Source organism: Eretmochelys imbricata, chromosome 2 (genome assembly GCF_965152235.1).
Source record: "Eretmochelys imbricata isolate rEreImb1 chromosome 2, rEreImb1.hap1, whole genome shotgun sequence".
Classification (NCBI taxonomy): Eukaryota; Metazoa; Chordata; order Testudines; family Cheloniidae; genus Eretmochelys; species Eretmochelys imbricata.
In genome coordinates this window covers 177,798,515-177,813,953 of record NC_135573.1, presented here as the reverse complement: position 1 = coordinate 177,813,953, position 15,439 = coordinate 177,798,515, and the positions used below count along the sequence as shown (strand labels likewise).

Genomic DNA, 15,439 nt, shown 5'->3' with positions numbered 1-15,439 from the left:
TGGTTTCCTACTCTGTCTAAGTGGAGTCATGCATGGACATGTGACTCGCCTATGTAACTCCAAGCACTGTCTTGTCACCTGTGATTTTCCACTAGCTCTGCTGAGACATAAGCCTTATGGCTCTCATGGAGATGGAGTTATAATGTTGGTGTAGTAGGGCACTTACATCTGAGCGACAAGGCTGTAGTGCATACATTGACATAATTGGGTCAATGCAACCTGCCTCACGTCGACCTGTGTCGTGTACACCAGGCCTCAGTTTCTGGATAGTCTTCAGTTCAAACCCCTTCTTTTTTAAAAGGATTTCTCCTTTTTTCCCCTCTCTTTCTCTGACTATGATGATTCATGGTTATTCAGATTGGGGAAATTCTAGCCAGAATGTTTCAACATTTTCCCATTAACTCTAATGGCCCATCATTTGTCCTTCCCAGGGTTGTACAATACTAGGTGCTTGGAGCTAGTTGCCTCGGGTTGGGGAGGCAGCCCCTCCCTGCCTAACTGCCCTGGTGTGACGTGGATCTGAATGTTGCAGAACAAGTTATGAGCAAAGTTGTATATCTACACAAATACATAAATATATTACCATGGTCTGTAGACATATCTCATAATGACCATCAAGTTCAGAACATTACAAGCTTTCATAAAAGACCTGAGTCAATATACTTTTATAGTACAATAACATTTTATATAATCAGTTAATTCAACTACTTATTCTTTAGGGTTCAAATCCCCTGTTCTCCCCTTGTGGTGTCTGGGCCCTCATTGTCACAGTATGATCATGGGAGCTTGGGGAGTTAGTTGGTTTTTGGTTTTGGGATGTTGAGGTCTTGTTTTTACATATCTGGAGAGTGAATTTTCCTAGATAGTTCTGTGGCATCATGCATTTCACAGACACAGCTAAGGGTATAAAGTGACTCTGTTCTATCCCCAGTTCCCTCTATGATGTTCACATCGGAGCATCAGACACATTAGTATTGTCTCCATAGTGGTTCTAGGCACTACACAATCCATATTGACAGCTCAAGGGCACCACGAATCATCACACAGTCCCTGTGAGTCAAGCTGTTGGCCCCATGATCCACTTGTGGCATCAGGTGGTCCTTGGGGACTGGCAATGGCAATGGCAAAAAAAACCCGCAACGAGGTTGGTTTCCAGAGGCAGGTCACACGCAGTGTTGCCAGCTCTTGAGAATTTTAGCATGACTCTCAGGTAGGAGTGCCACTTTTCTAATTGCTGGTAACCAGACTCCTGAGGCCCCGCCCCATCTCCCCCCCAAGGTAGGAGGCAGGTAGGAGGCAGCTCCAGCTGAGCAGGGGCCAGCAAAGATTAATGGTCCGGCGCCTTCCCCCACACCCTGTAACCAGGATTTTGGTGTCCTGTTGAAAACCAGGCACCTGGGCACCCAGACACAAAAGCCAAAAAGTGGACTGTGCAGGTAAAACCCAGACAGGCGACAACCCTAGCACAATATTGGTGTTTCTTAGAGACCCACCTCCTGGAGTCAAGTGATTAGATGAGAATCTCAACCTTTTTTTCCTTTTTTTTTGCATTTTGCACTTCCTGGTAATGGAGCACATTTGAAAGCGTGATCCACGTGCACCTTTAAGGCTCAAAAGACAAAGCAAAAGAACTCATGTTTTAGTCACTCCTTTATCTGTCTTCAACTCTTATTATTTTTAAGTCTGTCTCATGACAGGGAGGGGCGGGGGTGAGGTGAGCTGCAGCTGCTGCCCCAGCTCCGCTCCCCGGGGCGCGTCCTCTCTGGCCGGGATTTAATCCCTGTTGCCACGGTTACCTCCCCGCAAGGGTCTGAGGCGCTCCCAGCCCGGCCACCGGGCACAAGCGTGCCAAGCTGGCCGTAGAACCCGGGGGCTGCCCCAAGGCCCGCCCCAGCCCCAGCCCCAGCCCCGCCTCCTGACGAGAAGGCGACGCCATGGCCGCGATTTTCAAGCTGTGGCTGCCCAGGAACGATTTTTGCCCTTATTAAAGATGGCCGCCAACTCCGCTCTCCCCCCCCCCCCCCCCCCCCACATTGCCTCAAGTGAGTGTGAAGCCCGCTCTGTTAAGATGGCCGCCCGTTTCCCTGCATCCTCTGCCGCGGGGGGTGGCGGTGAGGCCGCCCCTAGCAAAGATGGCTGCTGTTCCCCCCGTTGCTTCCAGCGGGTGTGAAGGTAGCATGCCCTTAGACAAAATGGCCGCGCTCTGTTCTCCACCGGGGCCTGCGAGCAAGGCGGGCTGCTAGCCCTGGCAGAAGAGTCTGCCCTCCTGGTAAGGGATGACCGTGTGGGGGTAGCAGGTTGAGCGAGTCGGCGCTGGAGGGAGAGAAATCTCAGTTCCCCCGCCTGAAAGAGGAGGCTCTGCCCGCCCGCGTGTGTGTGTGTGTGTGACTGAGGTTGAGTTTGTCTCTGTGAAATGATCAGGCACAAACTGGGAGGGGGAAGTCGTCTTCCACTACAGAATTAGGAGCCCCCAGAAGTAAAAATGCCGGCGTGTGGCACAATGTACGATGGCCCCCTGGATAACGTGTGGGAAGTAGACCAGAAATACAAACATAACTAAAATATCTGTCCTGGGGCGTGTTTTGTTTGTTTGCTTTGTTTTCATCTCATGTGAGTGAATTTACTTTTGTCTGGGGGGATTTTTGACCGGTTTGGTTTGATGATGGTCCTCAGGATTGCCAACTCTCATGCCAAGTATTTAGTTATGACGTCATATTTCTTGATACCCAGCGGCTGTAATCGTGCTGTTAGCCAAGGGTCTCGGCTTTCACTTAAAAAAAAATCTAATCTGCATGGTTGGGGAGGAAGGGGGAGGGACGACTTGAAAATGCAAACTCTGAAGGCTCCAGCATCAAAAGGCAAATAAAGTGAACCCAAAATATATTATTTTTAAGACAGCTGGATTGTGAATATTTTATTTTGAGGTCTCATTCATAATTTTTAAATGCTTGGGGTTAGTAAGGCATCTATCTCTCTTCCTGTGGCCCTGGTGTGGGGAAAGGAATTGAGTGAAGCACACAGGACAACAGAAACTATTTTCTCCTTGCATATTGTGCTCTTTGTCTCAAAGTGTTTACTAGGAAAGCATTGTGATAATAGGGGAAGGGAGTGGGAAAAGTGTGACTTTTGGGAATGGGAGCGGATTGAAGATAACATGGGTGCCTGTATATGAAAATGACAGGTTTCAGAGTAGGCACTGTGTTAGTCTGTATTCGCAAAAAGAAAAGGAGTACTTGTGGCACCTTAGAGACTAACAAATTTATTTGAGCATAAGCTTTCGTGAGCTACAGCTCACTTCATCGGATGCATGCAGTGGAAAATACAGTGGGGAGATTTATATACATAGAGAACATGAAACAATGGGTATTACCATACACACTGTAACGAGAGTGATCACTTAAGATGTGCTATTACCAGCGGGAGAGGGAGTGGATGGGTCATTACACAAAGTAAAACTATTTCCCCGTGTTTATCCCACTCCCACCGTCCCTCAGATGTTCTTGTCAACTGCTGGAAATGGCCCACCTTGATTGTCACTACAAAAGGGGTGTCGTCGTCGTCCCATTTTCCCTCCCCCTCCCCCCCCGCTGGTTTTTGTTTCATGTTCTCTGTGTATATAAATCTCCCCACTGTATTTTCCACTGAATGCATCCGATGAGGGGAGCTGTAGCTCACGAAAGCTTATGCTCAAATAAATTTGTTAGTCTCTAAGATGCCACAAGGACTCCTTTTCTTTTTGTATATGAAAATGTGTACCACCACACCTCTCTTATCAGTAACAGAGGAATGCAAGTGGACAGACATATCTGTATTGTATACATCTCTCATCAGTCCCTGCAGTCTGCTTTATTGCTTTGTCCCAGAAGAAGCAGGGTGGCGTAATAGATAGGGCATTGGAGTGGAATTACTGTTTCTGTCCTCAGGCTTTCCTTGTGTTGTCCCGTTATCCAGGGGGCCAGTCTATGGAGCAGTCTTCTAAATTTCAGCCAGTGATCCTCTCTTTTCGGTTCAAGTCAATTGATCTCTGACCTGTTGGACCTCTTTTCTTCCTGTTTACATGCTCTTTCTTTCCTTCTGCCCCTGCACCTTTTTTTATTAGCTTTTCCAATTCTGGGGACTGCTGTGAAAGTACTTAAGGGACCAATAAAAACAGGTCATTTAGTGATGGTGGTTTAATTAAACTATAATATTTGGTACTTACATAGCGCCTTCCATTCTGTGATTGCAAAGCGCTTTACAGACATGAATAGCTTAAGCCTGATAACAATTCTGTGAGATGGCAATATGTGTATTATCCATGTTTTCCAGATGGGGAAACTGAGATATAAATACATTAAGTGACTCAGTTTGGTGATGTGTGTGACTTTGAACAGGAGCCAGGATTTTTGGATCCCCAGTCTTGTCTTTTAACTACTAGAGCATCTTCCCCTCCCTAAAGATTGAACAAAATAATACTAAAAACTTTGGAAGTTGTTGCTTACGATGAAGACTGCATATTGGAAGTGGAGTCCATAAAACAGACTTTGCTGTAATTCTCTTAAGCCATTTTCAAGTGGCTGCATTTTCTGGATTGCACAGATCCAACCAAGTCATTTTAGCCTCTCTGTGCTTTATTCAGTACAAAAGTTAAAACAACCCACTTAGTCTTTTAATCTTTAATAAACTTCAGCTGGAAACAGCTAATCCTTTTACTCAAAATATAAAGAAATCTTTCTAATCGAGGCATAAAAGATGCTAAAACAGGGATGGTAAGTTTGATCTCTATAGGTGTGTTACTGTTATTGGAAACAAAGAAATTAAGAGATGGCTGAAATTATGACCTTATAAGGTAGCTTTTCTTTGACAGTCTGATTTGTTTATCTCTACAGGTGTACTGTGATAGTAAAGTGCATCCAGGTTCTAGGACCTTCTGGTTCTTTAGTTACTTTTCCTCAAAACTTGTACATGCTGCCTGTGGTTTTAACTTGATGCCTGGGAGGAAGAACTGCTCAGATTCTCACACTTTTACCACATGTACTGGAATCCTTGTTGTTACTACTACGATGTCGTGGGTGAAAGCTGCAGTCAGCCGGCCCAGTGAGGATGTGTTTGATGAAGATGCTGATGAACTGCATCTAGTGCAGAAAGAATGGAAGAGCACCATGGAGAAAAGAGTCAAGGTATTTTTTATAACCATTACTTTATTTTTAGTAGCCTTTTGGCCATTTTCTTTCATACATAAATTGATACCTGCATGAGTGATTTAAGGGAAAATGGAGGATGGCTATTTAAAAGTTATTGTAGATCAATTTGTTCCATATGAAACTAAAAACTGAGCGAGTTATTAAGGAAATGTTACAGACCAGAACACACTTGAGATTCTTCTAGGGGGAGAGTGCCTGCAAACTGAGAAATTGTAGCCAAAATTCTGTATATCTAATCTGCTCTTGGTGCATACTATATTTATGTTTGTAACTCCCCCAACTACTCATGGGTGTTCTTTGTATAAATTCCTGAACCTCAATAGGAGGTTAGATCATCAGAGGCAAAAATATGCAAATTTAGTTATGCAACTGTTCACCTGATTGATGGAGATCACAGTGATAGCAAAATGGTCCCTGGCCACAGTTTCCCTTGGAAAAGACAAAAGTGGGAGGTCAGGTTGGCAGGAAGAATCTTCTGAAGTCTAATCTCAGTTCTGCCACTGGCCTGCTCTTTGGCCTTGAGTACATTTTGCTCCAGCTATAAAATGAGGGAATAATATGTTTCTATCTCCCAAGTGTGTTATGAGTATTAATGAGTTTGCATAGTACATTGAACATATATCTATTCAAGTATGAAAAAAGATTGTTACCAGGAGGAGGAAGAAAAATTGTTTTTCTTAACCTCTGAGGATAGGATAAGAAGCAATAGGCTTAAATTGCAGCAAGGGAGGTTTAGGTTGGACATTAGGAAAAACTTCCTGCCACGGTTGTTAAGAACTGGACTAAATTGCCTAGGGAGGTTGTGGAATCTCCATTATTGGAGATTTTTAAGAGCAGGTTAGACAAACACCTGTCAGGAATGGTCTAGATCAGTGGTTCTCAAAGCCGGTCCAACGCTTGGTCAGGGAAAGCCCCTGGCGGGCTGGACCAGTTTGTTTACCTGCCACGTCCTCAGGTTCAGCCGATCACTGCTCCCACTGGCCACGGTTTGCTGCTCCAGGCCAATGGGGGCTGCGGGAAGGGCAGCCAGCACCTCCCTTGGCCCGTGCTACTTCCCGCAACCCCCATTGGCCTGAAGCCGCGATCAGCTGAACCTGCGGATGTGGCAGGTAAACAAACCAGTCCGGCCCGCCAGGGGCTTTCCCTGAACAAGCGGCAGACCGGCTTTGAGAACCAGTGGTCTAGATAATTAGTCCTGACACAAGTGCAGGGGACTGGACTAGATGACCTCTCGAGGTCCCTTCCAGTTCTATGATTCTATAAATGCCATATGTTATCAGGTATCTGGTTTGTCTGGCTGGAGAGAGAGAGATGGAATTTAACCAAAACAAAGTTCAGACTCAGAGCAGGTGTATCATGATAGGAGATCTGTGTTTGTAAATTATGAGTGATATAATTAAACAAGGCAAATGAAGATGTATGAGCCATATCTTAGCATTTTTTTAAATAGTGGAAATCACCACTTAAATCAATGGCAGGTCCAGATTAAAAATCAGCAGTTCGTTGTAGCCCTATAGTAACCAATATGTAGTAATTCCTCTAATTGTCTTCCTATAGAACTGAAAATAACAGTGAAAAATTAATTTTTATAAAGGCTCATTTTAACAAAGAAATCTTAAAATCCTGCAGGGTCAGACGAAGGGCAAAACTCCAACTTCAGCTGGTATTGTATTAGACCCTTAGGATTTGATCTCATGCCATTTACTTTAATGGGCATTGGATAAACTCTTAATAAATATAGCATCACTATGAGTCATGGTGCCGGGAACATTAAACTTCCACTCTTGGGTGATCAACATCTGATCAAAATAACGGGTTGGGGGGAAAGCTATGGTCGGGGCCATAGATTAGGGAGGGTACTGCTATGGGACTAGAGCAATGGTTTTCAACCTGTGGTTGTCTGCAGACTATGTCTAAGATTTCCAAAGGGCTCAGCACCTCCATTTGAAATTTTTTAGGGATCTGCAAATGAAAAAAGATTGAAAACCACTGGCCTAGACAGAACATTGTTCTTTGAAAAAGGCATCTGGATTTTGGCTACTTGAAGGAAACTTTATTCTGCTGTTTCAAGATACTCCTGATGCTAGCTCCTTGTATTACCACATCTGATATTTTCATAGTTGAAATTCCATCATCTCCAATTTCCTTGAGCAGAAAATAGTACATCTCTGAGAGCAAGTTCTATGTTTTCATTCATAGCTTCACAGCCTGGGGGTGGTGACTACCATTCCTTTTTTGTGGCAAGATGGTAAAAGGGGTCCTGAAACTTTTTTTGCTGTTGAAACTTGAGGTTGCAGTATGGAAGAGGACAAGAATTGCTGTTCTAATCCATGTTACTATGTGTGTAGACTAAAGAAACATTTTTATAGTACAGTCAATTATTTTGACCTTACTGTATATAGATCTGAAAAAGGGAGTCAAAATGATCATGTTTATAAAACACCAAGAAAAGTTTGTTTTGTTCTTCTAGTTTTGTGATTCTCTCATTTCTGCTGGACGGTACAGTATACAAGTTTTGCATGCATCTAGCTAAATTAGAAAGACACATTCCAAGAACCTGAATGTTTGTATAGATTTGAGCTCTTGTATATAATTTCTTGTAAAATAATCTCTGCTTGTAGCTGGATTACTGATATCAGTAACCTTTCGTCTTGCTTACAGGAAGGTTACAGAGATGGTGTTGAGGCTGGGAAAGAGCTTTCACTTCAGCAGGGTTTCAATCGGGGTTACAAACAGGGTGCTGAGTTGATGATGACCTGTGGCCAACTCAAAGGGATCCTTAGGTAAATGTTGAAGCTTTGAGACTGTGGTGTGTTTATATGAAAATCTGGATCTACTGTTCGTCAACTGCTGAGAAGACTTAGGGTAATACTTTCAAAAGTGACTTTGGAGCTAAAATCCCATTTTAAAAACTGAAAGTAAATTCAATTTAGACTCCCAAGTCATCTAGGTGCTTTGGAAAATTTTACTTAATCACTTCATACTTCAGATTATATTATGTAAAATATTCCTAAAATGCTATGCTATGCTATGAGTACCAGGCATAATTCTGTAGGTAGCACTAACTGAAAATTGGCTGTGAGAAAGATGCTGTTACCTGTAAAGGCTTTAGCAAAAAAGTTGGTCTTGCATTTTAATCAGAACAGTCATTCTAGAGGTCAGTCTGACTTTCTCAGGTATGGGCCATGGTCCTGTCACTGAGAACTCTGCCTCAGCATTTCTTACCCTTGGCTCTGTTAGGTGAGGCATCCTTGTGGAGCACAGTTCTGCCCTTGGACGCAAGAGTACGTAACCCAATGCAACCATCTACACATAGTAGTGTAGTAGGAACTACACAACTATGTGATAGTGGCTGTTGCTATTACAATTGTTCTTCAGAACCAAAAATGTAGTGTGGTAATTCTTAGCCCTCCTCCCATTCCTCACTTGAAATTAACAGGATCTTAGTGGTTCAGTGAGTTGGCTGAATATTCAGCTTTTCCTGTTGAACCTTCCTGAAACACACATGCATGTAATGTACATACAAAAATGGAAAAAGAAAAGGAGTACTTGTGGCACCTTAGCGACTAACCAATTTATTTGAGCATGAACTTTCGTGAGCTACAGCTCACTTCATCGGATGCATACCGTGGAAACTGCAGCAGACATTATATACACACAGAGATCATGAAACAATACCTCCTCCCACCCCACTGTCCTGCTGGTAATAGCTTATCTAAAGTGATCATCAAGTTGGGCCATTTCCAGCACAAAGCCAGGTTTTCTCTCCCCCCCCACAAACCCACTCTCCTGCTGGTAATAGCTTATCTAAAGTGACCACTCTCCTTACAATGTGTATGATAATCAAGGTGGGCCATTTCCAGCACAAATCCAGGGTTTAACAAGAACGTCTGAGGAGGGTGGTGGGGGGTAGGAAAAACCAAGGGGAAATAGGTTACCTTGCATAATGACTTAGCCACTCCCAGTCTCTATTCAAGCCTAAGTTAATTGTATCAAATTTGCAAATGAATTCCAGTTCAACAGTTTCTTGCTGGAGTCTGGATTTGTCAGGGGACACCATCACAGGGCCTAATAACATCAGCCACACTATCAGAGGCTCGTTCACCTGCACATCTACCAATGTGATATATGCCATCATGTGCCAGCAATGCCCCTCTGCCATGTACATTGGTCAAACTGGACAGTCTCTACGTAAAAGAATAAATGGACACAAATCAGATGTCAAGAATTATAACATTCATAAACCAGTCGGAGAACACTTCAATCTCTCTGGTCACACGATTACAGACATGAAAGTTGTGATATTACAACAAAAAAACTTCAAATCCAGACTCCAGCGAGAAACTGTTGAATTGGAATTCATTTGCAAATTTGATACAATCAACTTAGGCTTGAATAGAGACTGGGAGTGGCTAAGTCATTATACAAAGTAACCTATTTCCCCTTGTTTTTTCCTACCCCCCACCACCCTCCTCAGGCGTTCTTGTTAAACCCTGGATTTGTGCTGGAAATGGCCCACCTTGATTACCATGTAAGGAGAGTGATCACTTTAGATAAGCTATTGCCAACAGGAGAGTGAGGTGGGAGGAGGTATTTTTTCATGCTTGTGTGTCTATAAAAAGATCTTCTACACTTTCCACAGTATGCATCCGATGAAGTGAGCTGTAGCTCACGAAAGCTTATGCTCAAATAAATTGGTTAGTCTCTAAGGTGCCACAAGTACTCCTTTTCTTTTTGCAAATACAGACTAACACGGCTGTTACTCTGAAACCATACAAAAATGGAATTACTTTTTAACTTTGGTCACCTTTTCACCCAACCTCAAGCAAACATGCAATTCACTGAAGGTGTACAGAATCACTTTTATTTCCACCTGTTTTGTTTTTCTTTTCAGTGCACTCTTGTCTTGGTGTCACCTTAATGGACAAATTTCTGCTTTGCTGAGTAAAATAAATAACCTCCTGGCTGAAGTTGGCAAGTATGAAAAATGTGTGCTTAAGTATATGAATTCTATCAGTGCACAGCCCCACCTTGGAGAGTTATTGGATTCTGTTCAGGACATGGACCTTAGTCATACAGTTCCAGTGGAGAATGAATTTGATGCAACTGAAACTGGAAGACTCTGTGAAAATGAGTCTGAGTTGAGTGAAAACTCTTGCAGGAGTAATGGTGGTGCTGACTCCTTGCAGTCTGACAGTTGGAGGAGGACAAAAGAACACACACATTCTGAAAGGCCAACCCTCGCTTGGCTTAAAGAAGAGACCGCCTGCTTAGGAGAGCAGCTAGGCTTGTCACTGGACATATTACAGCATGTCCAACAACTGGAAAGCTAACTTTTCTCTTGTGCCAAATGGAAGCCAATTCTAAGAACCAACTTGACAGGCTTGTATTTTATTTGTGGCTCAAAGGGTGATGGTCATACTAGTCATTTAATTTCATGGGAATGTAGTGATCTGATTCTAATGTTTCCCTTTTAAAATCTAATAAACCAACCCTTGCTCTCATCATATTCTGTTATACCTCAGTTGTTGGCAAAAAAAAAAAATAATAATAATAAGGTTACTTTCATACCTAGATTTAACTTGCAGAGGTGGAGAATACTTCATATACACAAATGCACAGCTGTCTTAATAACGCTGTAGTGGGCACTAATGTGTCTGCTACTCTGTCTGGGAGTCTAACATTTTCCTCTTAATTTATTTAACTTGCCCTTTTTAATATTCTCTTTCAGAAAAGGGACTGAATGATTCTTTAGTCTTATCCCTAGAAAACAATTGCTCCTAGAGGACCAAAAATGAAAGTAAACATTGCTATTTGGTTTAGAACAGGGGTGGGCAAACGTTTTGGCCCTAGGGTACAAAAATTGTATGGTGGCCAGGTAGGGATGGCTGGGGGGAGGCTATGCTGCCCCAAACCGTGTGGCGTGGCCTGGACCCTGCCCCCATTCAGCCTTCAGGAACCCCCATCCAGCCCTCCCTGCTCCTCACCCGACTGCTCCCAGGGACTCCTGCATCCTATCCAAACACCCCTGCTCTCTGCCCCCTGACCATCCCCCTGGGATACCCGTCCCCTATGCAATCCCCCTTGCTCCCCACCCCCTGACTGCCCCCCCCAGAGTCTCCCTGCCCCCATCCAACCCTCCCTGCTCATGTTACCTGTGGGGTGGGGGAAAGGGGGACTCAGTCCTTTCCCTGTGCGTTTCCTCTGCTCATTTGGACTCCCCCTGGCAGTCGAACAGGGCTTGCTCCATGTCTGAGCTTAGCTGCTGGGGACAGGGGCCAAGCATTCTCGTGGTGGTGGAGGGGGGGCCCTGGCTTGCTCTGCCCCTGTCCCCAGCAGCAGGGCCCAGGCCCCTTGACTGCCTCCCTGCAACCCCTAATGCTCCTTGCTCTCCTCCCCCATCCCTGGGAACTCCCCCTGCTCCCTGTCCCCTGACTGTGCTGCCCTGGAGCACCAGGTCTGGTGGTGCTATAGCTGTGCTGACTGGCTGTAGCTGCAGCTACGCTGCCCAGGCACTGGGGGAGCTGTGACTGGGAGGGGAGCAGAAGGGGAGGGGCCAGGGGCTAAGCTCCACCCTGCTCACTGCGCTGCTGGTGCGTTGGCCTGGCTCCTCCACAAGCCTGTCCTGACCCTGCTCTCTGGCAGGAGCTCGGGGGCCAGAGGGAAGGGTCCTGTGGGCCGGATGGGGCCTGCGGGCCATAGTTTGCCCCCCTCTGGTTTAGAAGGCAGTCTGGGTGGAGAACTCCTTCAAACAAGTGGGAACTGCACATACAGAAATAAGCAGTATGTGCTCCTTTCTGTTTAAATATTTGAGTGATGTTTTGCCAATTTAATTTGGTCAAAATAGAACAAAGCCTTGCATTACATCAAATTGTGTATCACAAATCTCTGGTGTAGTTAGCTCTGCTTTCAGAGCATCACTTCACTGAAACTGGTTCCAGTACCAAGGACAAAACTTCATCTGAAGCAGGTGGTTAAAACACAAAAGGCTCTTCCCTCACCACTGTTTTAACCAAGCTGTAACTATTAAGACTGGGCAATTCACTTCAGTTTTTCTATTTAAAGTAGAACTGTAGTGTACTGGAGCATATTCCTTCCTAAACCAGTGCCTGCCATATGTGTAACTTTCCAAGAAAGCTCCTTAAACTACCAAAGGCAAGAGGATCTAAGCAAGACTGCATTTGTCTTGAATATCATTTTAAAATCTGTTGGAATCACTGGAAATCAATTATATAGTTGGAAAATCTTGGATGATTTTTGCCACTTGTGGTAATGCATCTGATTGTTAAGGGTTTAAAAAAAATTGCCAGCCAGCTTTGGCACTGTACATTTGACTACATACATTAGAGGATGTAGGCCAGTTCTGCTGTAGCTGTGAGGTACTCAAAATGCAGCACAACTACTGTCTGAAGTGCAGAGCCAGAATACAGCTCTCTGCAGAGATAGAGGGGTGGGGATTTTGTGGCTTGCTTGGGAAGTGATTGGGTTGAAGCTGTGGAGACTCACTGTGCCTTTTGATGTGGTTATGCATAGCAGCATCTGACCCCTAATTCAACATATGGGCAATAGTACCTGCCATGCCAAATGAGTGAAGTGGGTTTTGCTTGTGTTGGTAAGAATTATTTTCCCTCTATCTCATCTTTATTTTGGGTATTGGAGGAATACTAAATTTTTTGCCATATCTAGGGTTCTCATCTTCCTTTGAAACACCAACATTATCACCTTCTGTGGCAGATAAGAGACTGGATTAGATGGACAGATAATCTGCACAAGAGTTGCAAATCCTTAAGGCATTAAATATACCAGGTAACAGAAATGAAAGTTTATTCTACACCTTAGGGGAAAGCCAGAATGGAAGCTAGATAATAAGGTTATTACAGGACCAGAGTTGCTTGTGGATGGAACTTTTAGCCTTGTTGTAGGCCTTGTTAACTTATTTTAATATGTAATTCAATTTTTTTAAAAAACTGTGTGCCATGAGATTTTTTTTTTAAAATGCAATTGCCACCCTTTTTCCTCTTTAAACTTCAAAAGGTGTGTTATGCTCCTACTGCTTGGCATATCAGTTTCCCTGAAATCGGACTTGGCCTTGCCCCTCCACTAAAATGGTTCTTATTCAGTTACAATATCTGTTCTCCATCCTCTGCCTTATCTACTGAGACATGATTGATCACACTCTTTCAGGCTTCAAAGAATGCTTTTCTGCTCCTTCAGCTGTTTCCAGTTATGTAATATTTAAGCAATAAATATAACTGTACTCATAGCATTGATAAGTTGCATGCTTTCAAAAGAGATTTTACTTTTTATGGACAAATACCCTAGAAGCAGTATATTTGGTGTAGTAAGTTTGTCTGGTCTGAGACTAGTTGAACAGGAGACCCTTTGCCAAGGGGTCTGTGTGTCACAGGCATATCAGCTACAATTTTCTACACACTACTCCTATAACCCGCCACATTTCTTATGGCTGTCTCCTTATTTATCCTAACACACTGCAGTTGTCACTTTCTATTGTTCTTGTTTAAGCAGACTGCAAATTCTTCTGGGCATGAAGTCTGCTTTTGTTTAGTACGTCAGTATTCATTTGTTCAGTACTGTCTTACGCACATTTCTCACCATATAAATCAATTCTAGCACCTACAAGACAAGAATGCTGAGTAGGACTTCTCACTATCTATACCTGTTAAGTTGCCACTACATAAGTTTTCATCTGGTTGAAAGTATGATTAGTCAAAGGCCAAAAACAAAAATTTGGATGGTTTGCTTATCACCTACATTCAGTGGATTTGAGAGCAGTTAACAAAAAAAACCCCACAATTCTGCTATAACATTTTTGCACTCCAACAACTGAATTTTAAGTTTTCAAGCCTAATATCAGGCTAATCCTCCATGAAGACAAGTCATTGGGCAGAATTTAAAACTAAAGTTACATAGCCATTTATTTGCAAAATTATTTTATTGCACAACTGTATGACCTAAACTCCCTATTATCCAGAACTCTTTTTGCAGAAAGAGGACATTAAACCAATACCGGGGGGGGGGGACTTTTCATTTACTGCACAGTTCCACTTTTGAGTGAATTTAACATGGGGAATGGTGCAAAGAAGTCAAAACTCATTTGCATCAAATTGCACTTGTGCACAAAATAGCTTACTCGCAGACTGTTTTCAAACAATAGTTCCTTTCCCCTTCTACCTTTCTTACAAATTTTTCCATTACATTTAAAAAAAATGTAAATGCAACATCATGGTTTAATAAATGGAACCGCACAAAGAACAAACAAACAATCTTAAGGTTACAGCAATATAACTTGGCTACATTGCATGTTATATTATATGTACATCTACAAATATTTAAGAAACAGCTACCTAAACTACATGCCCATATATGCATTATGGGTTAAAGTAAGGTTGCTACAGTAGTGATCATTTCACTTTTCAAAGTTTGCATTTACATTAAACTATTTTAACTTGTTTTGCATTTAGCAATCTGCAGGGTTGAAAAGATTTAATTCTAAGAGGAAATCCTGCTAGACAGAAGTATTGATCTTGCCAAATTCTCCTCTACTGTTTGATCTATCAATAGATATTGTCTCAAGACACTACAAAAAAGTGACATGGAACCACAGTAAACATCAGATGAGTATTTGCTTTAGTTATACTGATATATCACAAATCGCACACTCGGTACTGGCCGTGGAGCTGCTTGCCTCCATGCCAGAATTTAGCATGCTGGCTCCAGAAAGATTTGCTCCAGTACTGTTAGAAGATGCAGTTTGCTTGCAGGTCACTTCAGGATTTTGCTCAGAGATAACGTCCATATTTTGTATTTCACCATCAACTTTCATTGTGACAGCATTCTTGAAAATAGCTCTCATGACGAGAGGGACAGACATACAACTGAGGGGAAAAAGGAGTTGAGAACATTATTCACTACAACATTAACCACTCAGTCTCAGCCACTGTTTAAAAAAAAAACAAAAACACACACTCGTGATGAAATGTTCCCTGAGCTCATGCAGTCCTCCCTCACTGAAAGAATGCATGGAGGCCAACAATGGCAGAGTCCAGGAAAGCAGAAAATGAACACCAGGACAGGAGGGACAAGCAAGATGAGAGGTGGCAGGATGCAATGCTGAGGCTACTGGGGGAATCAAACTGATATGTTCCAGCATCTGGTGGAGCTGCAAGAAAGGCAGCAGGAGCACAGACCGCTGCTGCAGCCTCTGTGTAACCGCCCGCCCTCCTCCCCAAGTTTCA

At 43.3% G+C, this 15,439-nt stretch overlaps 2 protein-coding genes across 2 annotated transcripts in view; one reads left to right on the top strand and one right to left on the bottom strand.

The window, feature by feature from the left end:
- The first annotated feature begins 2,115 nt into the window (after positions 1-2,115).
- On the top strand, positions 2,116-10,690 carry YAE1 (YAE1 maturation factor of ABCE1). Its single transcript, XM_077811009.1, has 4 exons — positions 2,116-2,269; positions 4,869-5,159; positions 7,845-7,966; positions 10,078-10,690. Exons 2-4 carry the CDS (start codon positions 4,968-4,970, stop codon positions 10,514-10,516), a joined length of 753 nt encoding a protein of 250 aa, XP_077667135.1. The 5' UTR covers positions 2,116-2,269; positions 4,869-4,967; the 3' UTR covers positions 10,517-10,690.
- A 3,470-nt stretch (positions 10,691-14,160) lies between these two features.
- LOC144260164 (mediator of RNA polymerase II transcription subunit 1-like) overlaps positions 14,161-15,439 on the bottom strand; it is a 31,572-nt gene continuing 30,293 nt past the window's right edge. The window contains exon 17 of the mRNA XM_077808721.1: positions 14,161-15,079. Within this exon, the coding sequence (XP_077664847.1) occupies positions 14,836-15,079 (244 nt within the window). The 3' untranslated portion in view covers positions 14,161-14,835. The remainder of the gene's footprint in view (positions 15,080-15,439) is intronic.